The following is a 22,774-nucleotide window of genomic DNA, read 5'->3' as shown; positions in this document are numbered from 1 at the left end:
GCATTGCTTAATTGGAGCCAGATGGGGAAGTGTATGTTACTCATTTTTGCAGATGAGGAAACTGAGGTCCAGAAAAACAGGAGGACCCTGGAGGCTGCTGGGCCTGTGTGTGTTTGGAGGCCAGAACCTGCCCTTTTTTCTCCATGACTGTCTTTTGCCCCTTTAGGTGAATTACACAGCAAACCATTAACCCTCCAACTCCTGAAGGTGAAACAAATCTTCACTCATTCATTTATTCACTCTGACAATACTTGTTGAACATTTATTATATGCCAAACCTTGTGCTAGGCACTGGGGAGAATATTGACCCTTAGCCCAATTCTGTCCTGGGCACAGTTAATGGGACACAGTAGACCTTAGATAACTGTGAGGTGTAGAAATGAATGAATGGATGAATGAATGGTGAACAGGGCAATATCGCCTCCATGGAGCTTCCCACTCCTGATCCAGGAGAGAAATTTAGATACATCTTCTTGGCTGGTGTAGGAAGCTGTGTGTTTCCTTATTTTTATAAGTGTGGTTGTTTTGGAAATGGCATGGATTTTCGGCGAAGACCAGAGAAATCCTCTGAAAGCACAGGACATTCAGTTTTGGTACATTGTTGCTTGAAGGCCTTTCAATATTTATTTTTTAATTGAAGTAGAAAAAGAAAAAGGCTGTGAGGACAAACCAGGACGTTACCGGTTTTGTGAAGTTTCGTTTGTTGGGGCATAAAAATAAGGGTGCCTGGGTTTGAACCTTGGGTCTGCCGCTTATTAACTGTATGACCTTGGGCAAGTCAATCCCTCTGTGATTCAGTTTCCTCCTGGGTAAAATGGGGATAATAGCAGTACCCACCTCACAGGGATGTTGTGAGAATTAAATAACAATATATGTAAAGCGCTTAGGGCAGTGGCACGCGGCATACGCCAAGCAACAGCTATTCTTATTCTTATCATAAAGGTAATAATTGTTAATATTGTGGTAACTTTTATTCCCCAATCTTCACGGATTCATTTCTCAGGGCTCCGCCCATAGGTTTCCCATTCCCGCCTATCCCTAAGATACTGCGGACTGTCCTCCTCTCGCTCCGCCTCTTTTCCAAGGTCGCCGGCCTGAAGTTGCGTGATGCACTCCGGGCCTTGTAGTTCCTTCGGAGAGTCTTGTCAGCGGGGGCCTCGCGGGCGAACTGCATTTCCCAGCGTTCCTCGTGACGGCGCCGTAAAGCGCGGCGGTCGAAGGGCCGGTTCCGGCTGAATGTCAGTGCTGGACTGTGGGCCGGGGGGAAGGTGCTTGGCAGTCTCTCCAGCACCTCAACCGCTGCTTCCTCTGCTTGTGCCGCCGCCGCGGGCGCCCGGCCGCTCGGCTGCTTGGGCATGAGACCGTGAGGCAAGCGACTGGCCAGGGCCGCCGACATGTTTGGCCGCTCGCGGAGCTGGGTGGGCGGGGGCCATGGCAAGTCTTCCCGCAATATCCACTCCTTGGACCACCTCAAGTGAGTGTACTGGGGGCAGAAGGGGGAGGCCGCGGGGCTGGACTTGGGGATGGAGGCGCATAGCCCCTGGCCGGGAGCGCTGGGAAGTGTGAGAGCGGAGGCGGAGGGCCGAGAGAGGCGCTCGGGAAAGGCTGTGCGGCGGTTAAGCGCTAGGGCTCTGGACTTAGGGCGCCTGAGTTCGAACCCTGACCCCGTAGCTCCTCTCTGTGTGACCTTGGGCAAGTCGCTCCGCTTCTCAGAGTTTCAGTATCCCCATCTGTAAAGTAAGGGGATGAGATTTCGGTTTACGGATGCAGACTTCGGTCTTGCTGGGGCCGGACGATGGGCACCAAGCTTCCCCGGGGTGGTACTTCTTAGGCTGGACAGCTTGCGGGTCAGAGGTCTGGATCCTGGAGTCACACAGATGTGGGTTTGAACTTAAGTGGATGAATTTAGGCCTCAGTTTCCTCAGTTGTAAAATGGATATAGTGAGAGCACCTGCTTTCTACGATTGTTTTGAGGGTAGGGTCAGAGAATGTACGTAAAGCTGGAAGCTTCTACAAGTGCTCAATAAAGAACAATAATTAAAAAACAAACTAGTGGGCTTCCCTGGTGGCGCAGTGGTTGAGAGTCCGCCTGCCGATGCAGGGGACACGGGTTCGTGCCCCGGTCCGGGAGGATCCCACATGCCGCGGAGCGGCTGGGCCCGTGAGCCATGGCCGCTGAGCCTGCGCATCCGGAGCCTGTGCTCCGCAACGGGAGAGGCCACAACAGTGAGAGGCCCGTGTACCGCAAAAAACAAACAAACAAACAAAAAAACAAAGTAGTTTCTTAGGGGAGTCTAAAGCGTCAGAAGTAGAGCTCCGAGGGAGGCAGGTGGCAAAGGTGGTCCTGGGAAGCAGGAGTACACAGAGTGGCTTTGCAGTTAGATTGGCAGTCAAATCCTGATTCCACCATTTAATGGCTTTGTGACCTTGGACAAATTGTTTCACCTCTCTGAGCCTCTGATTCCTCATCTGCAAATGGGGATGGTGAACATTGTGCAAGGATTCATTAATATTGTGCGTGGAAAGAGATTGATCCAGTGTCTGTTATACAGTTGGTGGCCAATAATGGTAACAGTGTTTATCAGCTGGGCAAGGCCTTCCCAGACCACCCTACCTAAAGTGCCTCCCCTGCCTCAATTCCTTTCTGTTAGATTTCATTCATTTGATTAATCTCCACTGTCTGCAATTATCCTGTGTGGGTTTTTGTTTTGTTTTGTTTTGTTTTTTTACTGCTTTTCTGTTTGCTACTAAACTGGTACTTCCCGGAGGGCAGAGATGGCTTGTTTTGCTCAAAGCTGTATTCCCAGCATCTAGCTCTGAGCCTCTCACACGGTAGGAGCTCAATAGATACTTAAAGAATGAAAAAAATTAATCGGGGAGAGGTGCAGAGCATGCAGGCAGAGCCTAGGATATTTTAGCGGGGGGGCGGGGGGGGGCGGGGTGGAGGTGAAGGAAAATAGAGACCTTTGAAGAGGGAATGACTTCAGGGAAGAAAATACAGTGTTGAGGGGTGGGGGGAGAGAGTGGGGCAGTAAGCAAACCTTTGGTGGTGAGAAATTGGCTGATTTCCAGAAGGAGCTCTCAGGATTACTAATGGGAAAGAAGGATGGAGAGGGCGGGCAGGGAACAGTTGGAGGAAGACAGGGGCCCCTGGAAAGTGTTGGTGGGAGGGAAGATGGGGGCTTCTCATTTGGCTGGGGGTAGGGGTGCTGTAATTCTCAGCTGTGTCCTTTCTAGCATGGAGCGGGTGTTTAATAAATGTTTGTGGGTCTCAAAGAGTGGGCGGCAGGAGGGATCATTATGTAATAAGGAATGGTTTTTGGGAGTGGTGATGAGAGAGGACATGGGGAGGAGAGAGGCCTAGGGCAAGCACGGGGCTGTGTAGGGAAGCAGGAATCTTAAATGGGAGGGCAGCTGGACGGGAAAGGGAGAGGCTTAGAGATTTCAGGAATTTAGAGAGTGGGTGGATGAGGCCGAGAAGGGGAGGAAGGATATCTAAAGGAGGCTGGGCCTGCTGCCAGCATCCAGGTACCTGCAAGCTCTCACCTAACTCTGCCTGACTCTAACCCTTTTAAATTACTTTAGTAATTATTGAATGCATTTTCGGTGCCAGGTGCTTGCTAAGGAATTCCTGTGTGTTATTTCCTTTAGTCCTCATAAGTCTTAGGAGTTGTCAGAAATATTATTGTTTCCATTTTTTAGACTGGAAATTAAGGTCCAAAGAGGTTCAGTCACTTGCCCAAGGTGACAACAGCTGTAAAGTGTCAAAGCCAGGATTTGACTTCAGTGTTTGCACTCATTACACTGTCTTTTTGAGTAAAATTTCCTAAAAGTCAGTTTGGGAAGACTTTCAACTTGGCTGAGTCTCACTGACCAATGGCCATCTTCGCCCTCTGCCCAGCCAGGGAATGGTAAAGGTTCTCAGGTTCCTTTGAAGTATCCTGAGAACTGCCCAGGTTCGTTGTTTAGGTCACATGGCTGCTGGGTGCTTTTTGGAAACCAGAGCTGCCTGCCCTGGATCTGGTGGATCAGCTGAATCCATACTGTAGCCTGAAGAACCTGGTGATTTGTGTGTTGCAGGGGGGCTTAGAAGATCCCAAAGCGACTTGGGAAAGAGTGCCATAAACAGCTAGTGCCCACCCCAATGCTTGGGCACAGAACAGCCCGTTCCCTGAGGGAGCTCGCCGGCTGGTGGGGAGATAGCCATAGAGCCAGTGACTGTGGTGTGACAAGTGCTGGGATCACCGTAGGTTCAGGGCTTTGTGGGAACCCTTCTTGGAAGTCCTCTGGGGGAGGCAACCAGAGCAGAGTTGTCAAGGATGAGCAGGAGCCACCGTGTGGACACGGCCCTGGGGTCTGTGGAGTGTCAAGGTGGGGCTGGTGGTTATGGGACACAAGGCTGGAGGTGGAACAGGGCTTGGGCCTCCTCTGATACAGAGGGCCACCAACCATTGTGGGGCACCTGGGACTAAAGGGTTTCCCAGGACGTGGGGCTTTCAGTGCTAAAACTGGGAAAGTCCTGGGCAGCCAGTACTAATTGGTCACTCTACCAGTGACAAGTGACAGTTCCTAATACACTGTTGCCCTGACCTAGGGCAGTGTGGGTAGAGAGGAGAGATTAAGATATTTAAACGAATTTAGAATTGACAGTTTGGGGAGGGGGGCACGCAAAGCATCTGAGAACCCTCTTCCTTTTTTTTTTTTCTAAATAGACTTTACTGTTAAGAACAGTTTGAGATTTACAGAACAACTGAGAAGATAGTATGGACAGCTGGAAACCCTTTTTGAACCACATTATTCATAACATTCCCGACTTTCAAACTGTAAAGGAATCTTGCTGTGAGACAGGGTTTTACTTTTGCTAATTAATGGAAAGCTGTGTACTGTGGTCTCTGTCTACTGAATGGAGTTAGTGATTTAGTTGAGGCAGATTGAAATAGTAAGAGGTCATTTGCTACACATCATGGGTGGTTTATTGCCCAGACTAGTGGCAAGGCTGTGACATTGACAAGCGGAAACCTTGACTGATGGAATTGCCTGATTACTACTGAAGCATCACCTTCACTAGGGACTGCGAGTCCACAAACTGCTAGAACTTTCTTGGTGTTGTGTTGTGTTGTTGCCTTAATTCTAATCGCCTTTGTGTATGGGTCAAGGTTCTTGGTGTTGTTGCCTTAATTCTAATCGCCTTTGTGTATGGGTCAAGATTCTTGGTTTTAAGTGACAGAAGCCCAGCTGGAATTGCCGTAAGCCCCAAATGGAACTGATTGGCCCTTGCCACTGAACAGGCTGTCCTAGCTAAGCCATGGCTGAGTCTCAGTGTTCAGACGAAGCTGTCTGTATGTGCTTCTTTCCAGTTCTTGTCTCCGCTTTCTTCTGGGTTGGTGTCATTCTCAGCATGCTCCAGGCTTACATCATATCAGCTTAGCAACCCCTGGGAAAAAGAGAGCTTCTTTTCTTAATATTGCCAGCAGAAGTCCAGAAATGAGCACCATTGAACCAGCCTGGGGTCTCATGCCCGCCCCTGAGCTAGTCACTGTGACAGGGGGGCATGGGGTACTCTAAGTGGCCCTTCCCTGGAGTCACGGTGGCATCAGCTCCTTCCAAGCTAGTGGACAGAGAATGAGAGAAAGGGATGGTTCAGCGTAGGAAAATTAGGGAGAAGAGGAATGTATACCCAGCAGGCAGACGTTCACCTACTCTTGGTATATTCAACTTTTGCCTAAGATGGCACTGATTATTTTTAGAGCTTGGGGTACAATATCGCCAGATTCATTTTCTTAGAGTATCATATTCATCGTATCACTCGTAGTGAGTCCGAGGCATCCATGATGTCAAGTCTAAAGTTCCCCCAGGCCGTCAGAGCACTCCAGACTGTTCCCACCCATCTAAGCTTGGGAGCACAGATGAAGACCCTGTAACCCCAGCTGGGGAGCCCGGAGCATCCTTGGTAGGCAGACACCCATTTACATGGAGACATAAAGGATGAGTGGTTGTTACAGGCAGTAGAGGGCAGGCTGGAAGGGGGGATGCTGCAGGCAGAGGAAACAGCGTTTGAGAAGCCTGCAGGAGAGAGACACAGGGCAAGGGGGTGTGTAGGGCCTGAGAGCAGAGCCATGAGGCGGGAGAGGTCACAGAGCCTAGGTCCCACCGGGCCTTGTAAATTCTGTTGAGGAATTTGGACACTAGGCTGAGAACAGTGGGGAGCCGTGTGCTGTGGTCTGGCGGAAGTTTGGAGAATGGATTGGAGGAGGGTCCCCTCAGGGGCTGCTTCTGTCTTATAGTACGTGAGAGTAGTGCCTGCAGTAACCCAGGAGTGTTTCTTGTGTCATTTCACGTTGATGGTCCTTCTCTCACTCACTGTTGCACACACCTCACCTGTCTGCATCTGTGCTGTCTCCAGATGCTGAACCGTGTCTTTAAAATACCAATTCTTGGGAATTCCCTGGCAGTCCAGTGGTTAGGACTCAGCACTTTCACTGCGGTGGCCTGGGTTCAGTCTCTGGTCCGGGAACTAAGATCCCACAAGCTGCGTGACATGGCCACAAAAAACAGAACAAAACAAAACAAACCTAAAGAATTCTTTCATAAAAATTGCCCTGGTGACTTAAGCCAACAAGAAGTTTTACCGTCATCTGCAGCTTCTCCTGTTCTTGCTCCCACCGTCTCACTCAACATGTATCATAAGGTCTTCTCACCGCCAAAGAGTTAGACCAGCTGGTGGGTGCTCTGGGCTCTTCAAGCTTTATCCCACCTGTGAGTTAGATCCCCAGGAAGCTGGCCAGGGTTCCTCCGGCATGACCTTTCGCTATCAGAAATGGTCTTACTTGAATATATGTTTGTTTCCTTCTCCCAGATTTGAACGTAAGCTTTGTGAGGACAGAGGCCTGGGTGGCTTGTTCACGTGGAAATTGTCAGATGCCAGTACAGGGCCTAGCACGCAGTAAAAGATCAACAAGAATTCGTCATAGGATAAATGAAAGAGGCGAGTTCTGGCCTGACTTTTCCTAACAGCAGTTTGCTCTTGCCAGTTTGGGCACCGCGCCTGTGCCAGAGCTGTGACTTTTTCTAGGGCTGAAAGCCCTGCTACGGCAATCTCGCCGTGATTGCCGGCTCCCCGGCACCTCAGCATCTCAGTCCCGGCCTCACTCGCTGGCCCAGTTTGACATCTTTCAGGGGTGATTCATCAGGAGAAGCACCGCCTTTAACACCTTTTGCTAGTCTTCTAGTCCGCTTCCACCCTGCCGGGAGCTTCTCCTTGTCCTGCTGGCCAGAGGGCTGGATCCTGACCAAATGGAGGTTTTCAGGACACAGAGTAGGACCCTCTGGGAGGTGTCTTCCCTGGTGCTGAGGAGGCCACACAGACACAGGCTCCGTGTCCTCTCACCCCAGACGTTGTTATTTGGGGGGTGTGCTTTGGGGGAATGGATTTCCAGTCCCCCTAGGCCCTATCCTTCCTCACACTCTAGCTTGCGCATGTTTCAGTATCTTCCAATGGGAGCATCCTAAGAGACATGATACAAGTCATAAAACTTGTATGAATTTGAATTTAGTATGTCTGTCTCTGAAGTGGACATAATTATTATTAACTGTAATGGTTTAACTTGTGAAATAAGTGAGTCTCTTGAGAAAGCAGAGTCTGTGGAGGAAGGATTTGTTTACAGTCCGTGGTCCTTGGTGATGAGCCTCTCACGTATTGGTTGCACGTTGGTAACAGGCTGCAGTTTTTCTGTCTCCAGGCGCTTCAAACTCCTAAGCTTGTCTCTCAAAGTAAAGTTTGCTCATGTGCAAGAGTCTGAAATTGGGATTCTACATTCTGCAGAACTTCCTCTGGAGATATGATAACGCTGGCTCTCTTCCAATAACGTGGAATAAGGGTCAGTGATAAGCACTTATCTTGAGATCTGATACGTGTTGTCATGCATTTTCAGTTTGTTTATTTGGTTGTCTTGTGTGCTAAGCATTCATAACTTCATGGAAATGCTTGGCTAATAAAAGCGTTTAACTCATTGTTTGCATCTTCTGTACTATAATGGTTACAAGCAAGGGGTCACTGCCTGGGTGCCCTGTCCTTGTGTTGGGACTCTGGGTGGGTCCTAGCCTCCCAGAGCCTCAGCTCCCCAGATCATCAGCCCTGCAGGATTGTTGTAAGGGTTTAATGAGTGAACACATCTGAAGCATTCAGAACAGGGCCTGGCAATAGGAGACTGCAACTGTTTTTATATTTATTTATTTATTTTTAATTAATTAATTTATTTTTGGCTGCGTTGGGTTTTCATTGCTACACGCAGACTTTCTCTAGTTGCAACAAGCGAGGGCCACTCTTCGCTGTGGTGCGCGGGCTTCTCATTGCAGTGACCTCTCTTTGTTGTGGAGCATGGGCCCTAGGCTTGGTCTAGGCTCTAGAGCGCAGGCTTAGTAGTTGTGGCGCACAGGCTTAGTTGCTCTGCGGCATGTAGGATCTTCCCGGACCAGGGCTTGAACCCGTGTCCCCTCCATTGGCAGGCGGGCTCCCAACCACTGCACCACCAGGGAAGCCCAGGAGGCTGCAACTGTTTTTATGATGATGACGGTAAAAATATACACACATAGAGTTTGAGAGAAAATGTTATCATTGTAGCAGTTACTATCATTGTAAGAGAAAAACCTGTCACTGTCCTTGGAATCTTATCTAGATAGGGAACACAGCTTTGCACATAGAGATGGCTGTTGTTAGCTTGTTGATCATCTGAACTATTAGGAATCTAATGCCCAGGAACTGCTGTGCTATCCTTTCAGTGGTGTACTACGTAGTCACTACTGATGCTTGAGAACAGTTGCCAATAACAAAAATGCTTTTATTTTAGCCAGAGGTGGGAAGAAAGATGGGCATGGTAATGGACATACAGCATGAGCTCAACTATGTTAATATCCATAGCAAAGAAAAAGACCCAAGGAAATAGATTGCAACTCCAGCAGTGGTCATCTCTGGGCAGTGGCATGATTGACAATTGCCGTTTCTCTTTTTGTTGTTGTTGAGGTTTCCAGCCTTTCTAAAATGAGTGTTACGTTTAAGACCAGAAAGTTATTAAACTATATTAGTAGCTCTGAGGTAGTTGAATTACTTGATCTTCCAAAGTCCTGGAATTAGATGCAGCATTAAAATATTAATCTTTAATCCATTCAGCTTTCTTTCTTTTCTCCCCCCACTACATTTAAGCAAACATATATTGAGGGTCTCTTCCAAGAAGATTACCTAAAACAGTGTGCTAGGGCATCGTGAGGGCAAAAAGATGAGCCAGTGCGGTGGGAATTTAGAGCTTGAGATCTAGCGGGTGTTTCCATCTACCAACAACAAGCATTTAGAAAATGAGTATTTTAAAACACTCCCATTTACAACAGCATCAAAAAACCCATCAAATACCTAGGAATAAATCTCACAAAACATGTGCAAGCCCCCTATCCAGCAAACCTTGAAGGAAATGTAAATGTCATCATGTTACACTCTCCAAAAGATGTCAGTTCTCTCTGTATTTAGCTATAGGTTTAGGGCAGTCTTAAAGGAAATCTTAGCAGGTATTTTTGTGGAAATTGAGAAGGTGATTTTAAAATATATATGGAAATTCAAAGGGCCAAGAATAGCCAATATAATAATAAAAGAAAAACAGAAGGAAAGAAGTTGGAAGACTTACATGATCACATTGCAAGATTTATTATAAAGCTACAGTGATCAGACAGCATGGTGTTGGCACAAAGGTAAACAAATAGATCAGTGGAACTAGAGCATCCAGAAGGAGTCCCATGCGTGGTCACCTGATTAATGGCAACAGTGACATCTGTGTGCTTTGGAGAAATGAGGACCTTTTCAGTAGATGATGCTGACTCAACTAGATAGCCATATGGAAGAAATGAATTTTGGCCAGTATCTTACACCATACACAAAAATGAGTTTCAAATGTACTCTAAGTCAAAATGTGAAAGGTAAAATAGTAACTTTTTAAAAGAAGAAAACAGCATTTCTTCATGACGTTGGGGTAGGTAAGGATGTCTTAAGGTTGATACAAAAAACACTGTCCAAGGGAAAGATTGATAAACTGGACCGCATTAAAATTAGGAACTTTTGCTCATCGAAAGACCACTGTAAAGAGAGTGAAAAGGCAAGCCACATTCAGAGAAAATGTTTGCCATAGGTATATCCAGTAAAGGATTTGTATTCAGAATAAACTCCATCAAATTAATAAGAAAAAGGTTCTCTACCTAGAAAAAATGGGCAAAAAACTTTCACAGACACCTCACAAAAGTAGATATTTAAATGGCTGTGAACATGTGAAAAGACACCCAACTTCATGCGTGGTCATGCGGGGAAACCCTGGCGCGGCATCACCACGTGCCAGCAGATGGCGCCACTGAGAAAGGCAGAGCGCAGCAAGCCCTGCCGAGGTGGGGGACTGGCTGGAGCCCTCTGAGCCAGCCTCTGCCCTTTGGCTGCAGATGAGCCGCTGAGCGAGCGTCCCTCAGTTCCTGTCCTGGCCTGTGCCGTGCTAGTGATGTGCACAGCCCCAGGTTACTGCGAGTATGAGGGTCACAGGAAGGCCCGCACACAGGGCCAGGCATGTAGGCCATGCACCGCACATGGGAGCGCCTAGAATCTTCTTTTCAAGACTTAACACCCTGCCCTTCCCCTGGGTTTGTCTGTAAGGGCCTCCTCATAGTTACTAGAATTTTTCTGAGGGGTTATTTAGTGAAGGCAATGATAACAGTAATAGCTGGCACTTGTGTCATCCATGGGAACTGCCAGGTTAGTTATCTACCTTTTTACTTGTTTGTTCCTAACGACACCATGATAGGTAGGTACTAAAGTATTTAGGTGCTGTTGCCTCTCCTATTTTACAGGTGAGTTAACTGAGGTACAGAGATTAAGTAACTTGCTTGACATCACCCAGCTAATACCAAACGTTCCACTTCCTGCTCTGGTTTCTCTGGACCTTCCCATAACTCCTGCAGTGAAGTCCTCTGTTCATGACTGTTTGGATCCAGCCTGATCTCTCCTTCCTACCTTCTTGGAATATTCTTTGTATAATGTAATAATGATTTTAATAACAGCCCCCCTCATAACAACCACCTTATAATAATAGTAGCAGCAGCTAGCCCTGCATCCGTTGAGCGCTTACTGTGTGCCAGGCACCATGCTCAGCTCTTTCTATGTGGTATCACATCAAATCTCTGGAACAGTCCAGCAAGGAGGCCTTGTTGGTTGTAGAAGCTGACGCCCAGAGAGGTGAAGTGCCTTGTCCAAGGCCACTTATAGGAAGAGACAGGGCCAGGAATCAAGCCCAGGTCTGTCTTCTGGACTCCAAATGTTTGAACTCTTCACTACCACTCTGTTCCACTACTTGCTGTGTTTGGCATTTGGCCCCATGTTGCTCTGATCTACCTCATATTGATGGAGATGGTCCCCTACCCTTCCCCCATTCAGCATTTATTTAGCGCCTACTGTGTTCCAGACATTCTGGAGTCTTTTGAGGTCACCAAGATCAATAAGATGATGTTCCTGACCTTGAGGAGCTCAGGTCTAGTAAAGGAGGCAGATCATTGCCAATCAGGGTGGTCTGTGCAGCAGCAAATGCATATGGGTACAGAGGTGCCAGAGAGAAGGCTTCACCAAGAGATGCCTGAGCTGGGTTTTGACATATGAGTAAGAGTTTGCTGGTTGGTCAGGGCAGCAAGGGTATTTCAGGCAGAAAGCACAATGAATAGAAGTCAGGGCTGATCGTCAAGATTTTAACCTCTCCTATCCCTATTGGGGGTCTTCAGAGCAGACCCACTTACCCAGGCTGCTGCCTCCTGGGCCAGGAGTGTGATAGTGAGGTGATAATGCATGTTGTCCTCTACACAGAAGGAAACACCAGAGTGGGGAGAATCCGCCTCTCCCCATGTTGCCAACAACGCCTGTCACAGCAGGTGGGGGGCGTACTGTTCACTACATGGGCAGTGTCACTGACGGCCATGACGTGAGTGATGCCGTGGCTCTGAAACAAGAGTGGGAGCTCCTTCAAAATGCAGATTTGGGACCCTGCACCCAGGGCTCAGATTCTGGGAGTCCGGGGTCGGAAGCCAGAATGTGCAACTTAAGCAGGTGGTTCTGATGTAGGAGGCCTGTGAGCCGCAATCTGAAACACTCTGCTCTTTGAGCCTTTTGAGGAAGAGGCACTTGAGGCAAGATGGAGACGTAGATTCCTAAGTGGGTCCCCTGCATTCATCCCAGGGTGGGTCAGTGCTGTGGAGTCACCTAATCACAGGGGACCACTGGCCTCACCCCCCCACACACGGCCCTGCCGGTGGATTTGGGCACAGGTGCTGGAGAGTTCTGTTTTGGGAGAGCTGTGCCAGTTACTGCATGTTAAAAGTTGCATGTAGTTTTAATTAATTAGATTAACTAAATGATTAAAAAATGATTATAGTATGTCTTTAGACAAACAGCACAAGCACTAATAACTAAAACCCCCTAAAGCGGCAGATGGCCCCTGTGGTTCCATTTGCAAGATTCTACCTCTTTACATCCTACCCATTTTTAGAGATCTTCAATGGTATGACCTATCTAGCCTTTCCCTGCCTTTCTCTCGCCAGTCCCCCACCCCCAAACTGAAGGTGGCCAGAAAAGAAGTCGGGAAGTGAATACTCCTGAGTCACTCCCTCTTGCTGCCCCCTTTTCCTTCCCAAGCCGTCACAGCTGAAGTTGTCTCAGTCTGCCAGCCCTGGAGACACTCTTAAAACCGTGCCAGGTGGCGCTCCCAGAGCATCGGCCAGGCTGCTAGTCCCCACACTGCTCAGGAGTGGCCTCTGCGATTCTTTGGCTTTTGCCCTCACCAGCGGCAGAGGGCCTTCAGGACTAGGCCGGGCCCGCCTGTCCCTGCACATTCAGGTGGGTGAAGTATTGAATACGTGGTCATCGCCTCTCAAACCCACTTCACTTTACTCTGTACACAGCAAATAAGAGCTGTGCCCTTGAACTTCAAGCCACCTGCTTCATCTGAGCCATCAGTTCTGTGCTTCATGGGGGATTAAGGGCATTCCAAGGGTGATCATGATGGCACCTGATTTGTGCCCCAGCCACTGGCTCTGGGACCACCCTCCCTGCTGTGTGACTCCACGTCTGATCTCTGCATCAGCCAGGCAGCGGGTCTTAGGCTTTTGGCACTGAGCCGTGTGTCTCCACTTGCTCCACCAGCATCAGAATCACCCAGGAGAGTGAAAAAGGCCGATGCCTGGTCTTCCCTCACTGCCGCTAAATCTGAGTCTCCGGTGGGCTCAGTGGCCCCTCTTTGTCCAGCTCTCCAGGTCATTCTCTTGCACACACTGGAGTTTGAGGATGGTTGTCTTCAAAAGCTTGACAGTCTTGCCTCAGTTTGGGTTGGTGTGTCCCTGGTTATTGAACACTTCGAAGCATTGTCTGCCATTTTTCTCAGGTGGTGAGTTATGTCTCCTCTAAATGGGAATTGTGCTAACAACTGTGTCTGTAAAAAGCACAGCCAAATTGTCCCTAAAATGTTGCTAATGGTCACTGAGCTTGGCTTACATTTCAACTGGTAACCTTTAGTTCTCTTTTCTTTTCCTTTCTCTCAGATATCTGTACCACGTTTTGACCAAAAACACCACCGTCACAGAACAGAACAGGAACCTGCTGGTGGAGACCATCCGATCCATCACCGAGATTCTGATCTGGGGGGATCAGAATGACAGCTCTGTATTTGAGTAAGGGTTTCTGGTTTTTTGTTTTTTGATTCTTCTTCTTCCTTTGAATAATTTTCTAAATGTGTACCATGAGTCATTCCTGATGATGTCAGGATTTGATGCCAATTTGGTCTTGCACAGATATCTGTCTCTCTCCCTCTCTGTCTCTCTCTCTGTCTCTCTAAAATGTCCTTGAAACACTGTAAAAATGCCTGCTGAAAATGGGAAAGTTATGGAAAACAGTGTCCCTAGAAAAATTTGAAAATATCATGGATAATTTTCCAAGTAATGTCTGATTATCTCCCCCAAAGGAAGGAGAAAATGTCTTGAGTAGTTAGATTCTAAGTGAACTGAAAAGACCCTTCCCCAGGTGGAGACACTAAGGGCTAACATTGATTGTGTTTACTGATGGGTGGCCACAGTGCTGAGCTCTTGATGAGATAATCCTTCTAAGTCTCCCAGCTACCCGAGGGTAGAGGACCATCACCATCCCCATCCCCTTCCCCATCTTCATCCCCATGCCCATCCTTATCCTCATCCCCACCCCTTTTTATGCTCAAGGTCAAACGGCTCACACCTAGAGCCCATGGACGGATTTCTCCTCACTCTCATACTTCCTAGGTGAAGAGTCTCAGGCCCGCCTCAGTTTGCTCATCTTTAAGTGAGAGAGAGCAAGTTCCCTGCCCAGTGCCTGTTACAGAGTTAGGCACTCAAGAAATGTTAGCAAATGATCATTTTAAAAGGTGTCCCTATTGGGACTTCCCTGGTGGCACAGTGGTTAAGAATCGCCTGCCAATGCAGGGGACACAGGTTTGAGCCCTGGTCCGGGAAGATAACACATGCCACGGAGCAACTAAGCCCGTGCGCCACAACTACTGAGCCTGCTCTCTGGAGCCCGTGAGCCACAACTACTTAGCCTGCGTGCCACAACTACTGAAGCCCATGCGCCTAGAGCCCATGCACCACAACGAAGAGTAGCCCCCGCTTGCCGCAACTAGAGAAGGCCAGCGCGCCGCAATGAAGACCCAATGCAGCCAAAAATAAAATATAAATAACTAAATAAATTTATATATTAAAAAAAGGGTATCCCTATTGGACAGTTAAAAAGCAAAGACCGTAACCCATGAACTACTTTCCTCAACAGACCTGTCCCAGCATCTGAGTGCAGAAGGATTAGGGTTATGACAACTACCAAACACAGATTTTATTTTTATATAAAATAATCTCAATTATAAGTGTTGAGGCCACTTAAAAAACACATTTAGGGCTTCCCTGGTGGCACAGTAGTTGAGAGTCCGCCTGCCGATGCAGGGGACGCGGGTTCGTGCCCCGGTCTGGGAAGATCCCACATGCCGCGGAGCGGCTGGGCCCGTGAGCCATGGCCGCTGAGCCTGCGCATCCGGAGCCTGTGCTCCGCACCGGTAGAGGCCACAACAGTAAGAGGCCCGCATACCGCAAAAAACAAAACAAAACAAAACACACATTTAAAACAAATACAGGTGTTCCATTTCCAACCTGGCCTCTTATTAGATATTTTGATTTTCTGGATAGCTCTGTATTTTCGTCAGTGAGGTTAGCTAATATGGAGCTACTTGTGGAAAATGCAAATTGTTTAAAATGCAGACCTGTGACACTGGCTGAGCTCCCCAAGGGAAAACATGAGTAATAAATAGGTGTTGCTCATAAACGGGACTAGTTGCCTTTCAGGATCCATGGGGAATTTACTATTTGTTGGTTGCTTGGTATCTGTTTATGGACATGAGAAAGACCCTTGGGTTAAAGATGAGAAACCACGTCACCTTTACTAGAATGGCCGAGTCCATCCGTCGTCTTAGAAAAACTACCAAGCTCTTAGAGGCCCAGTTATTCTTAAATCACTGCCCCACAGAGGCCCCAAGAGAGCTTGTTTTTAATCCATTTTTAAGTTTGGGGATAATTTTAGATTTAGATTGTACAGAAAGTTCCCATTTACCCCTCATGCCGTTTCCCTGTTAATATCTTATATGACTAGAGTGCATTTCTTAAAACATCACCATTACGTCAACTCCAGACTTGATCTGGAATGTACCAGTTTTTCCATTAACATCATCTTTCTGCTCCAGGATCCCAATCCAGGCACCCACAGTCATTTTAGTTGTCGCGTCTCCCCAGTGTCCTGTGTTCTGTGACAGTTTTTTAGTCTTCTCTTGTTTTTTATGACCTTGATAGTTTTGAGAAGTACTGACCAGCTGTCCTGTAGAACGTCGCCCAATCTGGGTTTCTCTCCCAGTTAGCCTGGGAACTTTGGGGAAGAGTATCACAGAGGGGAAGTATCCTTCCCATCCCAGAATGTCACCGTTCCTGATATCCACATGATTCCTGGAGAGGTTAACCTGATCACTTGGCTCAGGTGGTGTCTGCCAGGCTTTTTTACTTTAAAGTTACTCTTTCCCCCTCCCCTACAGTAGTCTCCTTGGGGGCGTGGGAATTAAGCTCCACCTTCTTAGAGGGGGGAGTATCTACATACACTGTTTGAAATTCTTCTTCGTGGAAGATTTGTCTCTTCTCCTCATTTATTTATCTATTCAATCATTTATTTATATGCATCCCTTGAAGATCTTGCAGGTTTGGTTCCAGGCCACCGCCATCAGGCGAATATTGCAGTCAAGCGAGTTACACGAATTTTTTGGTGTCCCACTGTATATAAAAGTTACGTTTACACTGTACTGTAGTCTGTTAAGTGTCCAATAGCATTGTGTCTGAGAAACAATGTACATACCTCAGTTAAAAAATAATGCTGTTGGGAAAATGGCGCCAATAGACTTGCTCAACACAAGGTCACCACAAACCTTCAATTTGTAAAAAAAAACACAGTATCTGCAAGGCACATGTATATCAATATGGACTCATGGATATTTATTTTATCCTCTGGATTATAATCCAATACTACATTATTTATTTTTTTGCTGGCATTGTTCCAGCTTCAGGCACTAGGAGCTCTTTCAGGCTGCTTGCTGTGTCCCTTTGCCTCAGCCCCATCCTTTTGGTTTTTGGAGCACTTCCTTACTTTCTGGTATTCTCAGGTGCTCCAGGCTCATCTTGCATTTTATCTGCCCCAGCCCTAGAATTAGCCACTTTCCAAGGAGCCCCTTACTACCCTAGGGAGTTTTAAAAATCCAGGCTCCTGGATTTCACACTAGACCTACGGAATCTACCCCTGGGCAAGATGTAGGTACAAGCATTTTAACAAGTTCCCAAGTCGGTCTTGGGCTGCAGTGAGCTTGTTGGGTGATACTTGGGAGTCAGTGCTTTGTACAACCTGCCGCAAAGGAAGACACGATAGGTCCAATGAATGAAATATTCTGGGGATCAACATGGATGGCATTTGTAGGCACACGGGCTCCCAGAATCAGAGTTGGAAAATAATTTAGAGGTCTCTTTAAGGTCATATTTATTTATTCATTTACCCTTTCATGGATTTAAACAGAAGATCTGCAGCACTGAGCAAGTGCCAGGCCCATGTTCCTGCCACTTGACAGCAGAGGGAAGAGGGAGACCCAACACTGAGTCAACCAACAGACCCACGGGACTGCCGGGAATTGTTCTGAGTATCCCAGATGAGAGATTATCTGGTCTTAGCGTGAATACAGAGAACACCAAACTAGAAACGTCATTTTCTTCCTTTAAAGACAGGCATTAGGGGGTCTGCATTTCCAGACTAGAAGAGCCAATGTGTGCCTCCCAAAGTCAGTGCCCCCAGCCTGCATGTAGACAAATGTCCCGTCCAGGACAAGAAAGGCAAAGCAGACTTGGGGACCAGCTGGGGTCCCGTCCCATGACCACCTTCTCTTTCCTTCCAGTTCTCATACCCTAGATGTGGAAACGACAAACTTGTTAATTGAGAAACCCAAACTCTTAATATTCAGCGTGATCTTACCCCTTTGTAGGGAATTACTCTGGTTCCCAGGTTGTTGGTGAGCACTCAAAGCTATGAAAGCAAAGGAAGGAGGCTTAGTGAGGAAAACTGAGCTTATAAAATATTGGATGGAAAATGCTGCTTGTTGGGTTTATAAGTGTAGGTAGGTCACTGTGTAATCATTTAGTTGGGAAAGATCTTTCCCGCTCGGTCAGAAATCACTGCTTCCCAGAATCAGCACTGTTCTCGCGTTCCGGGAAGAGGGTCTGAAAGGTCGCGTTTTTCTTGATGGAGGGCAGCATCGTGGGAGCTGGGTATCACAGAAGCCGAGGCCACACAGGTGCTGTGATCTGGCTGCTCTGCGGATGCCTTTGTTGAGGTGCACACACGTGTGCTGGGCGTGCAACCAGAGGACGACATGCATTTCCACGTGTAGAAGCAGACCACTGACACTTTCCCATTCTCTCCCCAGCTTCTTCCTGGAGAAGAACATGTTCGTCTTCTTCTTGAACATCCTGCGGCAGAAGTCAGGCCGCTACGTGTGCGTTCAGCTGCTGCAGACCTTGAACATCCTCTTCGAGAATATCAGTCACGAGACCTCACTTTGTAAGGACAGTCCTGACACTTACCTCTGCACCTCTGAGTGTCAGCTGCGTGTCGTTTGCCGTGGCGTTCATGTTGCTGTTTGAATGTCTGTGCTTACTGTGTGTCTTGGTGTGCTTGGGCTGCCATAGCAAAATACCCAGGCTGGGCAGCTTAGACGACAGAAACTTATTTTCTCATAGTTCTGTAGGCTGGAAGTCCAAGATCATGGTGCCATCAGGGTTTCTGGTGAGGCCTCTCTTCCTGGTTTGCAAATGGCCACATTCTCTTTGTGTCCTCATGTGTTCTTTCCTCTGTGCACATAGAGAGAGGGAGAGTTCTGGTGTCTCTTCCTTTTCTTAGAAGGACACCAGTCTTCTCGGATCAGGGCCCCACCCTATGACCTCATTTAACCTTAATTACCTCCTGAAGGGCTGCATCTCCAAATACAGTCACCGTGAGGGTTAGGGTTTCAGCATATGAATTCTGGGGGCACAGAGTTCACTCCCTAATGCCATTTTTTCCCCCCTGCATGGTAGGGTGCTGTGAAGAGCTAAGAGAGGGCTCCCCTCTGCTGAGTGGTTCTGGGGGTGTTTGCATTTCTTCTTTATAACCTGTTATTAAAGAGTTTCGGTCGCTGAATAATCGGCCAACAGAATAAGCATTGGAAGCAGCAAGGTGAGGAAGAACGTGGCCAAGGAGCATGCAAGGGTGTGGCTTTGGCCCCTGACCTGCCTGCTTCAGTCCCACTGCCCGACTGACAAGGGTGTGACTCAGAGCCTCTTCCCGGCCCTCGATCTTGTCTGAAACAACCAACCTGCGAGGCAGGTGCTGTCAGTGCCCTCATTTAACACCTAGAGAGTTTGAGTCACTGGCCCCAGGTGACAGCTCTAGCAAGGCAGGAATTGAGAATGGGTTTCAGCCCAGGTGAACTAGCTCAGTGGTCCTCAGCTGGGGGTGACTGTGCTCCCAGTGGACATTTGTCAGTGTCTGGAGACATTCCTGGGGGGCGGGTGCTACTGGCATCTAGTGGGTAGAGACCAGGGATGCTGTTAAACATCCTACAACACACAGGACAGCCCCCAACAATAAAGGATTAGTTAGCCCAAAATGTCAACAGTGCCGAGGGTTAGAAACCCTGGTTTACCTCCTAATCATCCGGGCTTGATCATGAACTTTATTTTCCAAGATGACTGCACCAAGCCCCAGGCCCTGCCTGCAGGAAGCAGGGAAGAGAAGACAAGTGATGGAATGTCTATGCCACAGGCAGGCCCTAGGTCCCCAAGACAGGTTTTAAAAAGTTTCTGTTGGGTGGAGAGAGGTAGAGATGGTGGCATTCCTCCTGAGGAGGGAGGAGGGAGGGATAGGAAAGAGCTGCAGACTGATGGCCACTAGATGGTACTGCTGTCCCAGGAAGCAGCCACTAGATGGTGCTGCTGTCCCAGGAGACTCTCCTTACGCGCTTCCCCGTGTCTGTGAGTTGCCAAATGTGAGTTGACTCACTCTCCCTGAGTGGTTTCCCAACAGCTTTTGTTACCCTGGATATCAATTGCGTGTGGTTTCTGAAAACTCCGAGAGGGGAAGACCCAGCTCGCTGGTACGGGCCATGGACTCAGACCCAAGCAGTTCTGAGCCCTGGTTCTGCCACAAACACCCCTGGTGTATTCTGGGGAGTGAACTCTCCAAGCTGCAGTTTCTGCATCTGTGAAGGAGAGATAATGCTAGTACCTGGTGATTAGAGTGGTTTGAGGATTGAGTGTGACAGTGGGTGTGCAGAGTGTAGGATCGGGTCTGGCAGGTGGAGGTGTCCACTTAGAGTTGGTTTTATCGTGAAATCCAGCATTCCCCCAAATGACTGTTTTCTGATAACCCAGCTAACCCCAGGGCTACTGGATTGAAGAGGGGGTTGAAAATTCTGGGCTTTCTGGATCGTGTGGCCTTCCTTGTACTAGGACTAAAAAGGGTGCTGTGCTATAAGAAAACCCAGGCAGATGCTGCTGGCCATACAGGGGAGTCCGTCAGAGTGCTTTCGTAAGGCCTGCCAAAGCAGCAGAAATTACTCACAGTTTACAGAACTTGGATGTATGGGGGTGAGAAGGATGGGTGAGTTTTGCTTTTTTTTTTTATTTTCTAATTATAGAGAGAAAATGTCCTCATTATAAAACAACAACAACAACAAAAATCAAACATTAAAAAACTGTAGAAAGCAAAAGTTCTATAGACTCTCACCCTAAAAGTTCAGTGAACACATACCATTTTGCTGTTTGTTTTATTTTTCCCAACTTACTAGCGTATCTTAGATTTTTCATATTGTCCGTTCATGCATCCCTACCTTGTTTGGTTTAAGAGCTGCGTCTTGCTGGGCCATAACTTATTTAACGTGACCATGGGCGTTTAGGTGGTTTCCGGATTTTCATTATTACAAGCAGCCATTTCACGATTGCACCTGGTGCCTGTTGGGTTAAGTGACAGAAGGCCTGAGAGCCTGAGATTACTTATAGACTCCTGGGTTTATTATAAAAAGAGACCACAGAAAGCTGGCCACACAGTAAGGGGGTAGTAGAAAAATCCCAGTCGATTAATAGAGGCACCTCTGCCACCCCCGTGGTGGCCTCACCAACCACAGAGTCATGTCGTGGAGGCCCTGGAAAAGTCCCTGCTGGGGAAGGATGGGAGCGTGTGGCTCTTCCACTTCAAGACTGCAGCCGAGAAGCCCGAGGTTGCACATCTCAAGCTGCCAGCATAGGCGTCTGTGCCCCTGGTGGCCCGGCAGCCACTAACCAGTCACAGTGGGGCTAACATTCCTTCGGCAAGCCCATTCATCCCCAGCCAACCACAGCTGGCAAGACAGCATGAAAAGAAGTGTTCGAGGCATCAGCATCACCTGGCTGGTTGTTACAGGTGTGGATTCTGGATGGGTAGATTGTGGACTGTTCAAGGAACAGGATACTATATAGCAGGAAGGAAGAAAAAGGAATGCACTGCTAGCACACATGCAGCAACATGGATAACTGAGATGTGGTGATTAGTGAAAGAGGCCAGACACCAGAGGGAGCTTCCTGTATGAGTCTATGTATATGAAGTTCAAGACCAGGCAAAGCGAGTCTGTGGTGCTGGAAGTTAGGCTAGGGGCTGGCTTTGGGAAGAGAGTATTGACGGGGCAGGGGTGTGAGGGACCTTTCGGGGAGCTGGAAATGCACTGCCTGATCTGGGTGGTGTATTTATTTGCAAAAATTCATCAAGCTGGACACCTAAGGTTTGTGAGATGTGTGCATGTGTGTGTATATACATATATATATGTATATATATACACACACACACAGGTACGAGTACTTAAGATTCATATATATGTACATTTTCACATATATCAAGCTATACACTTAGATTTGTGATATATGTAACTTCATTTTTTTTACAAGATATTAAATATAGTTCCTTGTGCTATACAGTAGGTCTTTGTTATTTATTTTATATATAGTCGTGTGTATCTGTTAATCTCAAGCTCCTAATTTATCCCTCCCCCACCCCCCTTTCCCCTTTGGTAACCATAAGTTTGTTTTCTGTGTCTGTGAGTCTGTTTCTATTTTGTAAATAAGTTCATTTGTATCATTTTTTTAGATTCCACATATAAGTGATATTATAGGATATTTGTCTTTCTCTGTGTGACTTAATTCACTTAGTATGAAAATTTCTAGGTCCATCCTTGTTGCTACAAATGGCAGTATTTCATTCTTTCTTATGGCTGAGTAATATTCCAGTGTGTGTGTGTGTGTGTGTGTGTGTGTGTATGTATCTATCTCACATCATCTTTATCCATTCACCTGTTGATGGACACTTAGGTTGCTTCCATGTCTTGGCTTTTGTAAATAGTGCTGCTGTGAACATTGGGGTGCATGTGTCTTTTTGAATTAGAGTTTTCATCTTTTCCAGATATATGCTGCACAGGAGTGGAATTGCTGGGTCATGTGCTAGTTCTATTTTTAGTTTGTTAAAGAACCTCCATACTGTCCTCCATAGTGGCTGCACCAATATACATTCCCACCAACAGTGTAGGAGGGTTCCCTTTTCTCCACACCTTCTCCAGGATTTGTTATTTGTAGACTTTTTGATGATTGACATTCTGACTGGAGTGAGGTGATACCTAGTTGTAGTTTTGATTTGCATTTCTCTAATTAACAACGTTGAACATCTTTTCATGTGGCTCTTGGCCATCTGTATGTCTTCTGCCCAATTTTTGATTCGGTTGTTTGTTTTTTTGATATTGAGCTGTGTGAGCTGTTTGTATATTTTGGAAGTTAAGCCCTTGTTGGTCACACTGTTTGCAAATATTTTCTCCCATTCCATAGGTTGTCTTTTTGTTTTGTTTATGGTTTCTTCTGCTGTGCAAAAGCTTATGAGTTTGGTTAGGTCCCATTTGTTTGTTTTTGCTTTTATTTCTATTGCTTTGGGAGACTGACCTAAGAAAACACTGGTATGATTTATGTCAGAGAATGTTTTGCCTATGATTTCTTCTAGGAGTTTTATGGTGTCATGTCTTATATTTAAGTGTTTAAGCCATTTTGAGTTTATTTTTGTATATGGTGAGAG

The 22,774-nt window shown here is 47.2% G+C and overlaps 1 protein-coding gene across 1 annotated transcript in view; it reads left to right on the top strand.

Moving 5' to 3' along the window:
* Nucleotides 1-1,242: 1,242 nt before the first annotated feature.
* Nucleotides 1,243-22,774, top strand: part of CLEC16A (C-type lectin domain containing 16A) — a 207,076-nt gene continuing 185,544 nt past the window's right edge. Inside the window, exons 1-3 of the mRNA XM_065892543.1 lie at nt 1,243-1,474; nt 13,603-13,731; nt 18,078-18,211. Of these exons, the coding sequence (XP_065748615.1) occupies nt 1,395-1,474; nt 13,603-13,731; nt 18,078-18,211 (343 nt within the window). The 5' untranslated portion in view covers nt 1,243-1,394. The remainder of the gene's footprint in view (nt 1,475-13,602; nt 13,732-18,077; nt 18,212-22,774) is intronic.

This window comes from Phocoena phocoena, chromosome 15 (genome assembly GCF_963924675.1).
Source record: "Phocoena phocoena chromosome 15, mPhoPho1.1, whole genome shotgun sequence".
NCBI lineage: Eukaryota > Metazoa > Chordata > Mammalia > Artiodactyla > Phocoenidae > Phocoena > Phocoena phocoena.
Note: the sequence above shows the minus strand (reverse complement) of the source record. Positions and strands in the feature narration are given on the sequence as shown.